Source organism: Anguilla rostrata, chromosome 3 (genome assembly GCF_018555375.3).
Source record: "Anguilla rostrata isolate EN2019 chromosome 3, ASM1855537v3, whole genome shotgun sequence".
In the NCBI taxonomy this organism is placed as follows: domain Eukaryota; kingdom Metazoa; phylum Chordata; class Actinopteri; order Anguilliformes; family Anguillidae; genus Anguilla; species Anguilla rostrata.
Window position 1 is genome coordinate 59,239,246 of NC_057935.1, and position 18,417 is coordinate 59,257,662.

Below are 18,417 nucleotides of genomic sequence, written 5' to 3' on the forward strand. Positions count from 1 at the left end.
AAATGACTAAATTTACAGGTGCCACAAAAAATTGTGATTTGATGGTGTTAATAATTTTTAAAACTACATTTTAGTAATAATAAGCCATATACATTATGTACTGTGTATGTTCTAAACTGTGCCTCTGTGTATGTGACTGGCTGCTTGTATTTTTAATGTATAATCTGTTGCAACCACTCTTTTCTGTTTCTCTGTTAAGCCCCAGTTGGTTCCCCTTAGGGAGAGGTGGCAGTACATCCTGCTCCTCTTTTATCACCAAGGCCAAACTTCATGCCAGCAGAACAGAGTCTGTGTGGCCGACAGTGTGTAGGCTAACATGTGAGTGGAAAAGTACTGGTGTGAAGGAACAAAGGAGTGCATGTGCCCCTTAGAAAGTGTAAAAATCAAACACAGAGAGAAGCCTTTTTGAGATTTGCTTCCTGAGCTCAGTGAAAGCTCTTGAACTGTCTCTTATCTGCAGATATAATAAAAAGACTTGAAGTTTAAAGCAGTGTCTCAGTCTCTCTTCCTTAGATAATTGAAAAGTGTTGATTTTCCACAACACAGGAGACAGGCTATAGGGCTGAGGTGGGGGTCCTAGTGGAGTGATGTCAGGCAAATAACCTAGTGTTAAACATTACAAAGCCAAAAGAAATGGAGGACTTCGCTCCATTGGTGATAGCGGAGATAATGGAGAAGGTGGTCACCATCTGCTACTCAGTTCAGCGGGACGACAACACCAGCCTTGTAATTTGAAAAAGCCAAACAGAAACTTCACTTTCTGCACCAGCTAAAAATATCTGGTGTGACTACAAAGGGGATGACTCACTTCTAGTTAGGTGTTGCGAAGGGTGTTCTCACCTTCTTAGTCACAGGATGGCGTGACACTTCAAATGCCCATGAGAAGAAGTAGTCGGAAAAAGTCATTCACATAACATCAGCTAGGGCCTCCCCTCTATTTTCATTTTCCTCCATACTGTATATGTCACTGGTATTAAATGTAAGGCGCAGAAAGTTTTTTTTCCGACCCCTCACCCTGCTTGGTCCCTTTTCAGACTCCTCACTTTGGGAAGGAAATTTAAAATACAGGCACTCCCGCCTGTGCTAGCACATATCTGGCATCTGAACTCTGATACATGAGCACTCTGTAGGAGTGCTACAAGGATTCGTTTAGCGTAGCTCACTAGTTTCTCAGATGGCTCATGAGCAGTGAATACTGTCAAATAGAATTTTATTTTTTAAAGGGGGAGGTGGGGTCCAGGTTTTCCACTGTGTACAACTAAAATGCCCACAGTGATTGCTGTGTAAAAAGCATGTCACTAAATTCAGCTTACATTTACACTATGCCAGCATGGTTTAATCAGAAAAATACAGATACAATTTTTCACATTCATAAATTTTGCGTGACTAGCTTTTTTTGTTGTTATGACTGCCACCATCAATGTTATAACTTTCCTTTTGCTATATTTTCATGTCCTAAAGATAATTAATAAAATTAGCACAATGTTAAAAATGCCACCTTCTCTTCTGTGATATAAACAGGTGATATTTCTGTCATCAAAAATTGGACTGGACTGAAATGTAATTAATTAATTGCTAACTGCATGCAGTGGTGTATTACTGCTGTCACACAGATTTCGAAAGATGCAATTTAAGGGAATCACCCAGATGACGCAATCTTTCTGTTTGAAATGAATACTTGATATTAGTAACTTCACTGTTCTGCATGCCTTGTTTGATGTGTGTTTGATTCATATGTGCTTTATTTCCCAACAACTGTACCTTACCACTTTTACAAGTGTTTAATTTTACAAATTGCCTGAAAAAAACTGTTTTTCTGAGTTAGCAAAGTACTTTTGAAAATGCTTTTATGCAACTGCCTAGCTCAGATAAAAGTGGGAGAGGCTGAGCTGGATAAGGGCTGAGCTGCAAGGACAAGGTACTGGGAAAGAAAGTTCCATGCACTGAATGTAAGTGTTGAGTGGCACATTGAATTTATCGCTGAGAGGCAGTGGATCAGAGTGGTTTGGTCTAAGGGAAGATGAGGGAACCTCAGTTCAGCTGTCTAAGCTGCTCACTTGCTTTTTCACTGCAACCCTACTGTAATAACAAGAATATCTTATTTTATACAGCAGGCACTAGAGAAGTAAGGAGAACAAATTAGAAAAAAAGTGAAAAGTAAGGCGAAAGAAACTGAGTACTTTGGCTAGAATGATCAAAACATGATCAAAACATGTAGACAGACACACTCATAACCATCACCACCCACCCAACCAACCCACACATTCAATTATAAGAAAGGAATAAACAGGATGTCAGTGACATACAGTAGATGCTGTATGTATCAAATGAAGTAAGGGTGTGGAAAGGTGTTGAAAAGCTCAACTTCAAATACAGTCTTGATCTGTAAATGTCATGCCTTTTATGTTTAACTGAAATGTTTCATATTTTTTCAGTTTTTAGAAAATGTGCAGCATATGTCTCTGTACACTTAAAACCGCATTGCTGTTACATTAATTCATATAAAAATGCAGTGTATCATCACTATATAAAAGTATTCTAGTACTTTTACCTATTCGTGAAACTGATCCTTCAGAGACAATTTACAATTTAGGCATTTAACAAAGGCTTTAATCCAAGCAATGTAGAAACTGAACATTTACCATGTCTAGAAAATCACCCTTATTTGTGAATTAAGGTCCTTTTTCATGTGGTGCTTTTGTCCAACCCCTATATAAATATATACAGTGTGTGTGTGTGCGTGTGTGCGTGCATATATGTGTGTGTGCGTATGTCTATTTATAGAAATCTATAGAGAAAGAGAGAGGGGAAGAGATACAAGTGCACCTGCAAGTGTACAGTACAGTGGTTCACAGCTTGTGGGAAATGAGAATGAGCCTCTGAAACTGAACTCTGCCAATTTTCTTGTAGCTTAAACAGTATTATGACCCTGACCAGGTCTGGCATATGCTACAGGAGCCATACTATGCATGCTCAGCTTCTTCACTTTACAAAAATTTGAAATCTGCACAGGCCTGTGATTCCCATGTGCCTTGGATCTGGATTTTATCGCATCAAGGCCTGTGAAATCTAACACTGTAAGCACTGTGAAAGTCCATTCTGTTTAACTGGAACTAAAACCAATAATTGTATCCAGCATAGAAGTAAACAGAAATAAACTGCCAACCTAAATAATGTCTGAATAAAAGTAATAGAAACAACTGCCTTCTTTTTGGTCTTCCTTTTTCATTTCCTTTCAAATTATATCCGTATATATGCATGTAAATTTATATATATTGTGGAAAGATGAAGGGAAGTGTGTTGGACAGGCGTTATACTAGCATCTCTGGAGGAATGTTAGGAGCTATTCATCGGAGAAGGGGTGCTGTCACAGTTTCTGTTCCTGGCCACCAGATGGCACTAGCTCTTTAGCCCTAATGTCAATTTTTTTTGTCTGTGTGGTCCCTTGTGACTGTTATCGGATTTTTGTTTGTATATGTTCCACTGTGTATTTAAGTCCCTGGTTCCCATTGTATCTTTGCTTGATTGTAGTGTTTTGTTTGCACATTATGCCAGCCACTAGTCTCTCCGTCTAGTCCTAGTTTTTGGCTGGACCGCAACAGCAGGGCCAGCCCTACAAACACGCATGTCTGTGACTGACTGACTGACTGACTGACTGAGTGATGAAGTTACACCATTGGTCGGCCGGTCCAGCCATATACTAGGTTTTGACCTGGTCTTGTTTCCTTGTGTTGCCTCTTTATGTTGTTTTTGTTCTTGTTCCAACAAGTCTTTTTTTGTTTCACTTCTGCCTCCAGAGTCCATCTCTGTGTCTGGATCCTTCCCCAAGTATTTGTGGCATTTACATTGTTTTATCAATGATGTTCTATTTACATTAGGGGTGCAGATTAGGGTACGTTTGTTCATTGGTGGCAGGTAACCCACCTATTTATCCCACAGCACATTCTCAGCATTGTCACGGCAGAGTGTTTTAATGAAAATCCAAATCTGCTTTAATCGCATCTATCAGCAAGCTATCTGTTGGACATTTAGGTTGATGTTAAAAAAAATGCATAAATTAATTATTAACAAGTCTTGTCAAATTCTTCTGTGATAGCAGGGACTGCAAGAAGATCTCATTTTGAGGTCCAAAATCTGCCTAAATTGTTTTAAATTTCATACTTTTGTTAGTACATTAAGCTAAATATATATTTTATGCAATAGTTAATTGCTTAACTAAATGAAATATAAATATTTTCACATTGCAAAACCTTTAAATGGCAAGTCACATTAAAGGTCCAGAAAATCTGTGAAACATTTGTTGATGTGTTGTTTTAATGCAGTTTTGCATTCACAAAAGGCCCAGAAATATTTTTAAATGTTTTTTGCAAAAGAAAACAAGTATAAAAGCCTGTGCCGAAATATACTTCCTTTCCCCCTGGGCTAAACGGGTTAACTTGGTGTAACTAAAAAGGTAAGCCCAGTAAAATCCTTGTAAGTGATGCCATTGTTTTGTGCAGGCAAGAGAAGGTGAAAATGCCTAAACATTGCCTCTTCTCTAGATACATGTCTCTTCTCTGCTAGACCCTCACCAGTTTGGCTTCCGATCCGGGCATTCAACAGAGACTGTGCTCCTGGCTGTGATGGAGGCACTTGCCACTGCAAGAGCCTCACGCCTCTCTTCTGTCCTGATCCTTCTTGACCTGTCTGCAGCTTTCAACACGGTCAACCATAAAATACTCCTCTTCATCTTGGCTGGGATGGGCATTGCTGGGACTGCCCTGTCTTGGTTCGCTTCCTATCTTGCAGATAGGTCCTACCAGGTCACCTGGAAGTGGTCTGCCTCTGCTTCTCATCCCCTTGTTACAGGAGTTCCACAGGGATCTGTACTGGGTCCTCTGCTGTTCTCCTTATACACCAAATCTCTTGGTTCAGTTATTAATTCACATGGCTTCTCCTATCATTGTTGTGCAGATGACACGCAACTCTTCTGTTCTTTCCCCCCTTGGCCACACAGGTCAATGATAAGATATCTTCCTGCCTGGCTGACATCTCCACCTGGATGGCCAGCCACCATCTGAAACTCAAACTCAACAAAACTGAGCTGCTCTTCTTCCCATGTAAGACCTCCTTACTACGTGAGCTCTCAATCACGGTTGATGGCACCACAGTGACTGCCTCTCACGCTGCCAAGAGCTTGGGGGTGGTCCTGGATTACCAACTGGACCTCAAGGAGCACATCAAGGCAACATCACGGTCCTGCAGATTCCTTCTGTACAACAACAGAAGGATTCGACCATACCGCACTCCACCTGCTGCTCGTCCAGGCTACGGTGACCTCTCGCCTTGATTACTGCAACTCTCTCCTTGCAAGCCTGCCAGCTTGTGCCATACAGCCACTACAGATGATTCAGAATGCCGCTGCGCAACTCATCTACAACCATCCCAAATTCTCCCACGTCACTCCTCTGCTGTGATCTCTCCACTGGCTACCGGTCGCTGCCAGGATCCAGTTCAAAGCCCTGACCCTTGCCTACACTGCAGCCAACAGGACAGCCCCCATCTACTTGCAGGACATGGTTTGATCCTATGTGCCTGCTCAACCACTCCACTCTGCGGCAGCAGGGCGCCTTGTAACCCCTCCCACCCGACCAAAGGGATCACAGAGCTTCTCCACCCTAGCTGCCCAGTGGTGAAACGAACTCCCTGTCCCTCTCCGAACCTCCCCCTCACTACCCATCTTCCGCCGTGGCCTGAAGACTCATCTCTTCAAACTATACCTAGACTAACCACCACTACGCTGTATATTTCACTCTAAATCCTCCCCCCTTTTTTTTCATGACACTTGTTACATGTTGCCCCATCCCAGCAGTTTTTGGTAATTTGTAATTGTGTCATGGTTCTGTGTTTTCCTAATAATTAGTAATTACTAATAATTAAATAGCTTTCAAGGTTAGACATGTTTAATCAAACCCTTTCTTTATTTGAGTGTAATGTCCAGAGTTTCAGACTGCTGGAGAGTTTAGTGTACAATAGCTCATTGTTACAACATTATACATTGAATGGTCTTCTGATTTAACTATGATGGTAAAGTCTAGTTTATGTTGCTTTATTTTGTTTTGTCTGGTATTGTAATGATACTGCATGGGACAATCTGCTCTAACCGGCTCTAATCTAGCAACAAGAAATGGTTTATATATGTGTCTTACAGATATGAATGTTAATGAGCACAGGATTTTTTGTCTGCTGAACATGATATTCTAATAGTGTTTATTACAATTTAATAGTTACAATTGTGTTAAAACTTGAAAGAAATATTAAGAAGACAATTAATTGTCACTTCTGGTGAATTTAATCATAATTTTAATCCAGTTTCTTGGACCTTTAAAAATACTGAATTTGTGACTGGGATGCCCAATCAAATGCAAAAATAGATCGCCACAAAAATATTGTACCACAAATCATATTCCTGAAATCATGTGGCAATTGTATGCGAATGACTTTTATTTGTATGTGAGTGACTTTTTAATGACTATTATTTAATTATATTTAATTATATTAATATTTATTATATACAATTATGTAGCCTATAAATTTATTTATGTAGTTTATATATATATATATATATATATATATATATATATCAAGCAATCAAATTGTATTTATATAGCACTTTTCATAAAAGTAAATGCAGCTCAAAGTTTTTCCTTACAAATGCAAATGTGATTGACAAGAAATTATGTAAAACAAGATTTAAAAATTAAAACAATAGAACAATGGAGACTAGAGCACTCCAAAATTGCATGTTATAATTTTTTTTATTTTATTGACCTTTCAGCACTATTACAGATTCATAAAGACAGTTGTCATTAAAACACTGAATTATTTTGCTGTTACAATAAAACATCAATACTAAGTAGACTAAAAATTTAAAATGTTGCAATTATCTAAGCTGAGATCTAATACCTTGTATCCCAAATTTAAAATCCGCCGTCATTTAGGAGTCTGCACATATAGGGGATTGGTGATCTCCTGTATCTCTCAGTTCAACATCTTGGGATGGCCAGTTTGTTTGAGTTCCTTGTCTGACGACCCATGAGCTCCTCCCTGAGAGGGGGTAGCCAGTCACTGAAGTTGGACTTTAGCAGCTTTCTGGCAAAGCTAAGACACAGTTGAGTGTGTCTGTCTGATAGAGTGCACAATCCGAGAGTGCAGAGAGCCTCTGGGTACCCTGAGTACCTCTGGGCAAGTATGATTATACAAGCCCGTTTCTGCGTGCTTTCCAGCCTTTTAGCCTGATCTGTAGTCAGGGAACTGTGCCAGACAGGGACTGCATACTCCAGCACCGGGCATACGTAGCCTGTGTAGATGGAAACCAGTTCTGGGTCTCGGACACTAAATTTCTTCAGGCGACGCAGAGCAAAAAGCTTCCTGTTTGCTGAGGTCAGCATGTGGTCCACCTGACTGTCCCAATGCAAATTACTCTGGATGGTGACCCCCAGGACCTTGACAGTGTCACAGACTTCCCGGATGTTCTGGTCAACGGAGAGAGATATTATTTCCAGAATTATAGTGACATTTCTTGTGCATGCTGAGCATTTAGTAACTGAGGTCTAAGCATTTACAGTAGGCTAATGTACAAACTTCAGCCTATGGCTTCTGTCCAGACTGATTATAAATAAAATAACAATTGCAATATGGATATGCAAACAGCTACTTTTAAGCATTTCCCACAGAAGTAACCACAATGACTAGACTCTCAACATTGTTTTGCCTGCTTCTCTAATATTTACGTATACTCATTATGCTAAGATTACTTGGTATGTCAAGTAAATTCCCCGACCACAATCTGACCACAATTTATTATGATTGTCCACCATCTTTGTTATACTTATTATTTTTGTAGTTCACGGACTTTTACTATGAAGTGTCGTAAAGGGGAAATACCATGGAACTGTTTTGGGAAATGCACGTGACACAGTGTGAAATTCTCGACAGAATAGCCCAATTTGCGAAACCCTGGAAATACCGGGGGGTTGATAGCACTTCCTGTAACAAAGCTATAAATCTTGCAAAATCGATTATGTTACCAAAAACAGTAGCGACAAAAAAGAAGCGCGGGAAGGTCATACATTGCTAATGCTACGGATGTTTCATGGTGTATTGCAGTCCTCTAACGAGAGACCTCGTGGCGCAACGGTAGCGCGTCTGACTCCAGATCAGAAGGTTGCGTGTTCAAATCACGTCGGGGTCATGTGATCTTATTTTCTTAAAAATTATTCCATTTCATATTAGGGATGCAAGATACTGAAATTCAAATAGCCAATGGCCCTGAAATAACATTTTAAAAATATTGGTCATCCTATTAATTATATATGTACATGTAAACTGTATATTACAAAAAGGTGCTTAATTTTCCTTGTTGTCAAGGTGAGTTCCGGCCAAGTCCACAACATTTCTGCTTATGCCTTGCTGTTTACAGGGCAAGGGAATCTATTCCTAGGAAGAGATGCAGGAAGAGAAGATTGAACATCATGAGTTTCATGTGTGCTGAGAATCTATATCCACCTGACATGAACAGCAAGAACCACATGCAAAGCTTTGGTCAGCTTTGATGCCACATTGAACAGATTTGGGGGTATCTTCAGATAAGTGGATATTGTGTTCCTCTTTACAGCTCTTTTGAGTAGCTGGTGTCAGGCACCAAACTCCAGAAGGGTGATATGTAACCGGATGATGCAACAAAAGGGAAGTTTATTTACTTTTTCAAATAAACAACGATTATTATGAGTGTATATCACATTTGGGTACGGAATCCCTTCACCCTTTCTACAGTCAAAAGGCTGAGTAATATCAAGTGCAAAATGACAATTTTTAAGCATTTTGTTCTCGATTTGCAATTGTGGTTAGGTGATTTAAGTTCTGATTCATCTTATTGCGCCATCCCATTGGCCTCCACAGCGCACCACAGCACCAGTACCTCCTATCCCAGTGGAAGTTCTCTGAGGCAAGGCAGTACACCACGGGGTCCAGGCAGGAGTTTAGGCTGCACAAGGCCATGGCCACTCTGCGGGCAGGGTAGGTAAAACGAATCGCAGAGCAGCCCGAGAGCACTGCCATCCTATGCAAAGTGTGCACCAGCTGGTTGATGTGATAGGGGGCAAAGCAGACCAGGAAGACCCCCAGGACCAACAGAACCATTCGCAGAGCCTTCTTTTGCACCCTTCCAGTTACATGATGAGCAGAGAGAGCTGAGGACATTGTGCTTCTGGAGGTGCCCTGCTCCTTGACCTGGACATTTGCCAGCAGCTTGCAGGCGATGAGTGGGTAGCAGGTGGCAATGACCAGTAGGGGCAGGAAAAAGCCAATTGCAGCTGCCAGGAGGCTGACCGAGGAGATCCGCCCACGCCAAGACTGAGAGGAGAAGTTCTCCATGCAGGCAATGTGGCCTGTGCCTGGAAATGGTCGGGTCAGTGGGCCCCGCAGAGTGAGGTACAGAATTGCTGAGGCCAGGACCGCCCACACCTGTATTAAGTTAAATAGCAGAGAAGCATGTTCATGAAAAGAAGGATGATAAACAATATTGTTAAAATAACAAATTTTCCACTTCAAACACTGTTCATATGCAACACTGACAGAGATAGTTTCACAAATGTTGACCAACACATATTCAAGCGATAGGCGAACAAACTTGTTGGGAAATTCGCTTTTTGGCTATCTTACCCATAATTAGACCATAAGACATGAGTTGGGGGTTGCTAGGTATGCATGTCACTGATTGTAAACTTGTGCTCCCACTGCCAATCCCATTGCAGCCAATAGTACTGCCTACCTCGCAACCCCAAACTCATGCTTGAAGTGTGTGCTGCATAGCTACTAATCGCTGCACCCAGCGGATGATACATTGTTATTTGTCAAATATAGTTCTGAATTTAGCTGCCTCTAAAACAACTAAGATCTTGTTTTCCTGTTTATATTTTTACTTGTCACAAACACACAATATGCAAGTATAAATAACTTTGGGAGACGCCGGAAGATGTATGTCAGTCACTAATTAGCAAAGTTAACATTGCTTTCTTCTGCAGCCATTCATAGCAGTTAGCACGTAGATGTTGTCTAATATTGTCTAATATTTTTTACACTGGATGCATAGTGATGAAATTGGTATGGGTAAGATTTCCAATAAGTGAATTTCCAAAAACGATGGACTATCCCCTTAAAATGTAATTAAATGATTTGGTTTGGAAACTATAAGAATTATGTATAGAAATTCAATATGTTAACAACACCCTGGATATGCAAGACTATTCTCAAATGGCCCATATGCACAAACTAAAAAAACATTGTGTAATATACGAAAATGAGAAATATTACCAAGCAGGAGAGAATAATGCGGTATTTGGGACTGCGCATTCGAAGAGCCCGAAGTGGATGTGCCACCGCCAGATAGCGGTCCAGTGAAATGAGCATGAGAAACAGCGAGCTGCCATACAGGTTTCCAAAAAACAGTGAACCGTTAATCTTGCACATGGTCTCTCCAAAGGGCCAGTCATTGCGGCGGGCGTGGTAGACCACATTAAAAGGCAGAGTGAGGGCGAAGAGGAGATCAATAACGCACAGGTTGACCAAAAAGATGTGCGATGGGTGGGTGACTGATCTGGTATGCAGGAAATGGACCAGGGCAGTCAAATTCCCAGCCATTGCGAGCACAAAGACCAGGCTGTACACAACTGGCAATAACAGGTACTGGAAGTCCGCACTCTGCCTCTCACATCCTTCAGTCACATTGGAATAGTTAGACTGGGTAACGTTCATCAGCTGAGCGTCGAAGTAATCGACTCCACTGGACATGGTGGTCGCCTGGCCTTTAGCTGTAGCAGTGCAAGAAAAGGCAATCAAATATTTGGTCACTAACTTTACGTTCAATAAAAGCCATGGATTGCTTTGGTTAATATTACATTAAATAACCACTGTGTTTATTTGGAGAGATCCAGCGGTTAATTTTGGGCATGTGTTTTCACTCATGATATCATTTATGGTAATCATTTTGAGAATGGTAAATATAATACAATATATACATTAAATTGCATTTATTTGGCAGACGCTTTTATCCAAAGCAACATACTGTACAGTAAGTGCATACCAAAGGTCACATTGACATTGACATGTCATTGATACATCATTCTAAATATAAAATACTTACAAACTGAGTGTACAGTACATGACACAGATACAGAAAGGCTGTATGCCACATTGGTTGGACACAAATTTGGTATTACTTATCAACACATGCTTAAGCAGGTTTCTTGGTCAAAAATAAATCAGACTGTCCTGACCTAGCTGGTGCAATCTGTTGAATTCTACAATTTCCAAAATAATCTCCAGAAATTCATGATTCATAATCCATTAATGATTGTTTCAGAAATACAAAGCCATTGTGACCGTATGCTTGTAAATATATTTTAACAGTAAATAGCTGGGAGTAACCAATTAACAAATATTTAAAAGCACACCAAGCAAGAGGAAATGAAAATTCATTACAAAAGAAAATATATCTCTAACTTTGTGTTACCTTGGCTGCTTTGAAATCAGTTTATAAAATATTCTATCAACATTCTGCAAAAAGTAATAGTAATTGTACATAAATAAGGACCCTGTTTATATGACACATGTACCATTGGATATAATTCAAATTGAAGCAAAGATCTTGCATTCATGCAGTCACCAAATAACAAAAATAGCATAATTTCCTTAAAATACAAGAAATGCTTCAGTCTTTTTAAAGCACAGAAATAAAAAGATGTATATTTACCTCTGTGCAGCAGCTGCAGTCTCACGTTTTAAGGCTAGTGTACTAGGAATGTGTTCTCCTGAGGCCTGCCCTTTATCTAAGGAGTGATTCATACACTCACAAGCGGCAGAAGGTGAAGCATGAACTTAAAAGAATCAGCAGTGTGGGAGTTTCCCATACGGGAAATACCATTAGATTGCATACTCCTTAGCAACCAAATGTTTGCTTGACAGCTTTTTATTGGACATAAGCATTCATATTTAGACTGAAGTAAACACTTTCCACTATGTTCACAATTAAAGACAAATTTTACAAAAACATTCAAAAATCATTCAAAATGTACTACAGGTGCATAGAGCTCTGAATGAGTCGAAAAACATAGATACAATAACTGCACACTGCAATAAGATCAGTCTTCACAAAGTCAACATCAGTTTATTTAAGCTCACATATAGACAAAACAAGTGCAAATATTTTGGTCTATCAGATCTCCATCGGGTCTGCAGTATACAAGTCACAAGCACCTAAAAAGAAGTTCATTTAAGTCTCTTGGCTTGACCCAGAGGGTGAAACATTGTAGACAGAAACATTTGTTGAATTTTGTGTTCTGTGGTGTTGATATTGCTCTCCTTCATCATAGGGCAGCTAACTTGGAACAAATATTATTGCAATATGAATCCAGATACGAGTTACATTAAAATACTACACCCTAGTGGCATAAATGAGGAACTGAACATATTTGACATACTTCCTGTAATGTCACTGTTATTTTTTTCTTTCTCTATGGCAATGTCCTGTATGGCCCTCTGCATAAACCAGTGTGTCCATCTCCTTCACTATACATTCATGACATTAGTCAAGTTACCCGATTTGTTGATAATGTTATGTTAAACATTACATGTGTTCTTCTGCTTTTCAAACAGAAACATTTAAAATATCTAAAGAATGTAATGAAGTACTCCTCTGAGGAAAATCGCATGGACTGAAACCATTGCCTTTTTTTTGTTGCTTGTTTTACTTTTCCACTTTGTCGGCTCCCGTAACTTCATAACAAAAACAATTCTGGTCATGTAATTGTAGGAACCATGAGGATTGAGTGAAATATGTTTACATTCTCACTCCAGCAGTCTAGCACTGAATACCAAACACACTGTGTCAACAGTTAAAACCTCTCACTTACCCAACATATTAAATATATTTATTTGATGTAATTTGGCAATTATTAAAGCCATTAATGATCAATTAAGTCATCAGATTTGTTGATAGGCAGAGCAACCTGTTATATCAACCTTTATCAAAATGTACAACTCACAACCAGATTAAAAAGAAGAAATGTATTAAGTTACAAGAAAAAACAATTCAAGGTCTAATCTAAAGACTAAAGTTCAAACTACCTTAACAAATAACAGATGTTACATACATGGACAGGTTATTGTCACAAAAGTAATGAAAGAGAATACCAAACTTCCGCTTGATTCTCACAAGATCATCCCAAGAAAACCAAGATCAAAAGCTCAAAAACCAAAAGACAGTTGAATATTCTAAAAAGCCAGGAATGAGAATGTAAAACTGCCAGATGAGCTGTAAGACAAAAATTTCAAACCCTGAGCACACCAAACACCAAGAAATGCAAGGCCCAGACAGAAGATTTACATTCTCCAGATGGTAACAGCAGATATCAACCCCTGAATGCCCACCACAACAGATGTTAACTGGCTGAAGTTAAGTACACAAAAACTCAAGACTCAAAGTAAAGAAAGGTCCACATTTTATGCTGTTGGAAGAGGGGGCTAGGGAGCGGTTGAAAGAGACCGGGAGAATGGCTGCACAGATGGGTGAGGTGTGGGAGAAGGGTCAGACAGGGACTGTCTTATCTGATGGTTGCCAAATGTACATATTATAGTAGCCTTACATGTATGTTGTTGGAAGTAGGGCTAAGCACTTTGATGTTATAATCAAAATATTCATTGTCTTGTCGTCTTTAAAATGAGACGAAACATGAATGTTAGGAGCTATCCAGCTCAGCTATGGAAAAAAACTGGAGAAAAAAACGAGACGTGATATATGTAGTTACTTGTTAAATACTTGTTAAATCCCACCAGTTGCAATCTCCACCATCAGGCAAAATATTTCCCATGCAACAAAACCAAATTGCACTGCATTGGTTTCCACTTGAAACTGGAACTGAATTCAGATTGCAGTTATCAAGCCTCAACGACCTTTATCTTTATAGAAATTAATAATAATATGATTTCAATTAAATACACATTTAAATTTAAAAGGAGATGATCTTTCTATTTTGGCCAAGCTGGGGCTAAAATAGAAAGATAAAGTAATAAAACCTTCAAAGGAGAGCAAACGCCAGGACATGGTCAGCGTGACCCTGATTGCCAAAGACTTTCCTTTCCATGCCTGTGGGGGGGAAATCAGACAGAGATAGAGCAGCGCAAGTCAGATTTTTATTGTGAAAGTGTTCTGAAATACTTGCTTGGTTTCCTTGCATTCCTGTAAATGGGTAGAGCAGTATAAGAAAACAGGATAAACAAGTTCCAGAAGCTCTGAAAAAAGTTTAATTTCTTAGCAGACACACAAGTATTAGTCTACATGTATTACCCATGCATTACCATGTATTATCTAAGAATGTACTTGGACAAAGGTTTGAACAGCCTGTAAATTAAAATAAAACACAAAACAAATGTCTACTCTATAATATAATGTACTTTACCAAATATATTTTTTAAATACATACCTTAAATCCGTCAATGTAAAAAATGTCCACAAATATTACACACATTAAGTAATTTATTCATTTAAAAATAAATAAAACTACATATTCTAAACTGTAGAACTGCACCATAACATAATAGTTGCTTTGTATTGCTGTGCCTGCCAGACAACATGTACATGCACTTCTGTCCATGTCCACCGGGGGTCCCAGGCAGCTGTTGCTCACGTGGAACAGCATTTAGTTTCTTGCCTTTTAGGTCTCAGGAGGGAGCAGTCGACTTCATGCTGATTGCTAGAACAGGACAAAATTAATCATGCTACTGTACTTGTGACTTCACAAAATATACATATGCTATGCAAGTAACCTTACATTCAACCTGTACTGTTTGAAGCTGATAATGTGATGAATCAACAGTAATTGCACCGCCTTTTCTGGCTAAACCAAAAATGTGTAGATCATGTTTTGCTTTTACAAACTGTTGTTTTCATGTAATTTATCCAAACCCATTGTTGTATAGTTGCATGCTGTGTAGAAGACATTATGGCTATCCTTTGCGAATGTGAATGCGAATGCAAATGCTTTGCGAATGCAGGCCAGAAGTTGGTAGAGCATTGGGTGGGAAAGGGTACTGTCTTACGGCCTTGCTGTTGCAGGTCCTGAACAGCCAGCCAAACAGCCCATTAGTCACCTGGAAGGCACAGAACACCAGTTCTAAGGCATGAGCCACCCGCAGGATAGAGAACGAGGTAACATTAAACTCCACCACACCTTCAGGTTTTTAGCAACATATCTAGGAGTCCCGCTGAGTCAGGTAACTTCCATTACTGCAGGAGACATGTCACATACTTCACAAGAGCACTATAGTCTCACTTCATATGAAATTGGTGCAATGTGATGGACCTGAAGCCCAAATAATTTAGATGATTAAACAATGTTTCTTATTTGGGTCTTGACTATTTTAGGGATTACCAGGCACACCTAATTGCCTCATTCAATTTTATCAATTTATGAAATGGATGGACACCCCCTCTTCTCCTGGCCCATGCATACTTAATCGATGATTGAGTGTGGATGCTTGGCCTGATTGGGTGAGGCCAAGTTAAGGTGTGGAAGTGGGATCAGACAAGGTCAGGCTTTATCTAAGAGCTAAAAATTTTCTTATTAAATGGCCTTATGTTGTTGGAAGCAGGGCTAAGCACCATGGTATTATTATCAAGATTCATGGTTTTAGGCTCTTTCCAGTGAGACCAAGCTCTTCTGCTTTTAACAAGGGGTTATGGTTGTAATTTTTTAACTCAGCTAGTAGAGAAATCTCCATCTTCAGGTAATATATTACATCCATGAGACAAGACCAGTCATTCCATGCTGGTCTCTGTTTGAAACTGGAACTGCCTCTAAAAATGTGAATTCCAAACTAGCAGGCCTCAACAGCCACCATTATTGTCTATACAGTAAACACTAAGACTTTCAATTGATGATTTCAATTGAATGTCACAGATTGGTATAAATAATTCAAATCAAAATGGAAACTATGACCCTTGTGGCATTCAGTGACCAAGCTTGGCCCCTGACCCTCAATAGTTCCGGTGTTCTGTGTTTCTTTAGAAGGTAATAAATCCCTGCAGGAGAGGAGACTCCATGACTCCAGATTTGTAAACATAGATCAGGTGCTCAGTTTAGCTTTTAATTGCCTGAGACATTCCTTGTTATGCATGGGGGGGGGGGGGGGGGCAGCAGAGCCAGTCAAACAGAGCAGGCCACAGAATAACAATGGAATATCGTGCGGACTGTCATATGAAATTATATTGTCTATCTTGGAAATATCCAGCAAGGCAACTAGAACGTAAAGTCAGCTGTTAAAGCAGAACATTACAATTGTTGACATCAAATTTAGTTTTGTGAAAAATGTTGTTTGAAGTGAAAAGGGCTAATGATATAAGACAGACGTGAGGTGAATTCACAGCAAGACTGAGATGGAGACAAAAATATGCCCCTGAGTGGTATATTCCAGGGGCACAGATAAAATCTTTACCGTACCAGTTCTGACAGCTCATGAACTGATTAGTGAAATGATGCCCCAGCTGATGCATGTACTTATGAACAAATGTATGCTAGTGTGCACCCTCCAAAAAGTTACCGAGAAAGTTGCAAGGATTGAGTAGACCTACAATAGCAACAGGGTTTATCAAAACTGGGAAAAGATTGGCAGAAAACAGGAAATTAAAAACACTAACTTTTGCCTGCTTGTTAGGGTGTCCCAATTCAGTTTTACATCAATTACCTGTCCCCCACATCCATGCGCACTCTGAATGGGCCACCATGTCCTGGGATGATCACATCAGCAATCTGCAATGCCTTTTGCCGGTTGACCTCCTGTACCGCTGGGTTCTCACTAAGCTCCCGCCAGGTGTCCTCATCAGTGCAGCATTCAAACAAGTCCCCTGCCACCAGCACAGTACCCACTGAGGTTCCTTTTACCAGCACGCTTACATCCCGCCCAGTGTGACCTGGTGTTGGCAGTATTGACACCTAGTCGAAAAAAAGGAGCGCTATACTCAGACAAGAAGGGTAGGAAAGAAACTGGATGCTTGGTATTGGAACAATGTACTCTACAAGTAGCAATCAATGCTTGAAAACAATGCTAGGAAACGATGAAAATCCTAACATAATGTTGTTGTTTTTCCATTTTTTGTCAATGACATTTCTTTGTCAATCATTTTCACTCCTTGCTCTTACAGACGAAAAATACTAAAAACTGGTATTAAGCTACTAGTGCTGACTGGATGTTTAAGTTACTTTTGAGTTTTAAAGTTGTCAAAGTCAGACTAGTGGGTATATTTCTCGGCAGAATTATGCCGCCGTGGTAACACATTTCCAAACTTGTGGGTCATGCACTCTTTTTTAGAGCAGCGCTTCGGGTATTTCTTGTGTCGAAAGTGCTGCGACGGAAACAGCGATAAATTTACGTCGCAGTCACATCCATAGACGTATATATGTCTATGGTCACATCTATGCAGAACGCAAACAAGACTCTAAGGGAAGACGAAATTTTACGACAATACTGTGAAACTCCAGGAACGTCGTCTGTCTCGTTGTCTGCCTGCCTATCCTGCTAGTCATATCCTCCAGGCATGCTTTGCTAATGCTGAAGCCAGTAAACTCATTCTTACTAAAACAGTAGGTAACTAACAAGCAGCACGGAATTACTGAAGGATAAACACAAACCCACGTGTTCATCAATAGGAAATGGTTCTCCCTCAGCTAGCTGGTTGGGCAGGTAGAGGTCTCCTTGACTAATGTCACATCCCACAACCAATGTCGCTCCAGGAAATAGCCCCAAATTCCCCACATGGTCCGAGTGTCCATGAGTGCCGACTACAATGTTTATGTCATCTGGGCTAATGTTTTTCTCCTTTAATCGCCGCAAAAGAAAATCCCGATCCCAGGGTCCGCCTGTATCTACCAGAATTGTCTTTGGTCCCTGCAGCAGAGTTATAGTGCCGTCCGCGCGTGTCGATCCATTCGCCTGTGGCAAGCAGTAGCCCTCTTTTAACACGGAGATACTGTACGGCTGTCCCATTATATCCGGACCAACTGTCAAGAGCTCGGCTGTAAGAGCACAAGCTGTATTGCTTTTCTCTGCCAGGGCCATTATGGCGGTGGGTAGATCGAAAATAAGCTTTTAAGCGCTCACCTGTTTATTTAGCTATATTTATTCTGTTGCAAAAAGAGGAAATATGATCAGTCTGATCACGATATTTTCTGTAACCAGAGATCTGTGCTCTTTGCCGAAACAGTCACCACTAGCTTGAGGTTTGGCTAGCTTTATGGACCATTACAACAGGTTGGAACCATAGATTCTAGTCTGAACGAGGGGCATATACAAGAGGACATTGCCCTCCAATGGTCATGACTGGAA

At 40.1% G+C, this 18,417-nt stretch overlaps 2 protein-coding genes and 1 non-coding gene across 7 annotated transcripts; 1 reads left to right on the forward strand and 2 right to left on the reverse strand.

Annotated features, from left to right (window-relative positions):
• Positions 1 to 6,778: 6,778 nt before the first annotated feature.
• On the reverse strand, positions 6,779 to 12,040 carry LOC135251385 (lysophosphatidic acid receptor 6-like). Of its 2 annotated transcripts, XM_064328777.1 has the most exons (3): positions 11,792 to 12,040; positions 10,354 to 10,850; positions 6,779 to 9,504 (listed from the first exon to the last, which is right to left on the reverse strand). In XM_064328777.1, exons 2-3 carry the CDS (start codon positions 10,828 to 10,830, stop codon positions 8,854 to 8,856), a joined length of 1,128 nt encoding a protein of 375 aa, XP_064184847.1. In that variant the 5' UTR covers positions 10,831 to 10,850; positions 11,792 to 12,040; the 3' UTR covers positions 6,779 to 8,853. The 2 variants fall into 2 exon arrangements, with proteins under 2 accessions (XP_064184847.1, XP_064184848.1); XM_064328778.1 differs by lacking the exon at positions 11,792 to 12,040 and having other exon boundaries at positions 10,354 to 11,054.
• On the forward strand, positions 8,162 to 8,233 carry trnaw-cca (transfer RNA tryptophan (anticodon CCA)). Its single transcript has one exon. It is a non-coding gene; the product is annotated as a tRNA-Trp (tRNA).
• Positions 12,041 to 12,179: 139 nt separating the features above from the next.
• mblac1 (metallo-beta-lactamase domain containing 1) lies at positions 12,180 to 18,368 on the reverse strand. 4 transcript variants are annotated; one of them, XR_010329136.1, is made up of 5 exons: positions 17,728 to 18,368; positions 16,780 to 17,027; positions 15,267 to 15,322; positions 15,136 to 15,186; positions 12,180 to 14,789 (listed from the first exon to the last, which is right to left on the reverse strand). XR_010329136.1 is itself a non-coding variant. In XM_064328785.1 (4 exons), exons 1-3 carry the CDS (start codon positions 18,148 to 18,150, stop codon positions 15,183 to 15,185), a joined length of 675 nt encoding a protein of 224 aa, XP_064184855.1. In that variant the 5' UTR covers positions 18,151 to 18,366; the 3' UTR covers positions 12,180 to 14,789; positions 15,136 to 15,182. The 4 variants fall into 4 exon arrangements, 3 of the variants coding, with proteins under 3 accessions (XP_064184855.1, XP_064184854.1, XP_064184856.1); XM_064328785.1 differs by lacking the exon at positions 15,267 to 15,322 and having other exon boundaries at positions 17,728 to 18,366; XM_064328784.1 differs by lacking the exons at positions 15,136 to 15,186; positions 15,267 to 15,322.
• Positions 18,369 to 18,417: the final 49 nt, after the last annotated feature.

Bases quoted from the DNA above. Each gene is read 5' to 3' on its own strand.
- LOC135251385 (XM_064328777.1), bottom strand. From the start codon at position 10,830: ATGTCCAGTGGAGTCGATTACTTCGACGCTCAGCTGATGAACGTTACC. The intron at 9,505-10,353 runs GTAATATTTCTC...AACTTAATACAG, and splicing joins GCATTATTCTCTCCTGCTTG to GTGTGGGCGGTCCTGGCCTC.
- mblac1 (XM_064328784.1), bottom strand. From the start codon at position 18,150: ATGGCCCTGGCAGAGAAAAGCAATACAGCTTGTGCTCTTACAGCCGAG. The intron at 17,028-17,727 runs GTGGGTTTGTGT...TTTTTCGACTAG, and splicing joins CATTTCCTATTGATGAACAC to GTGTCAATACTGCCAACACC. The intron at 14,790-16,779 runs GTAATTGATGTA...GTCCTGTTCTAG, and splicing joins CGCATGGATGTGGGGGACAG to CAATCAGCATGAAGTCGACT.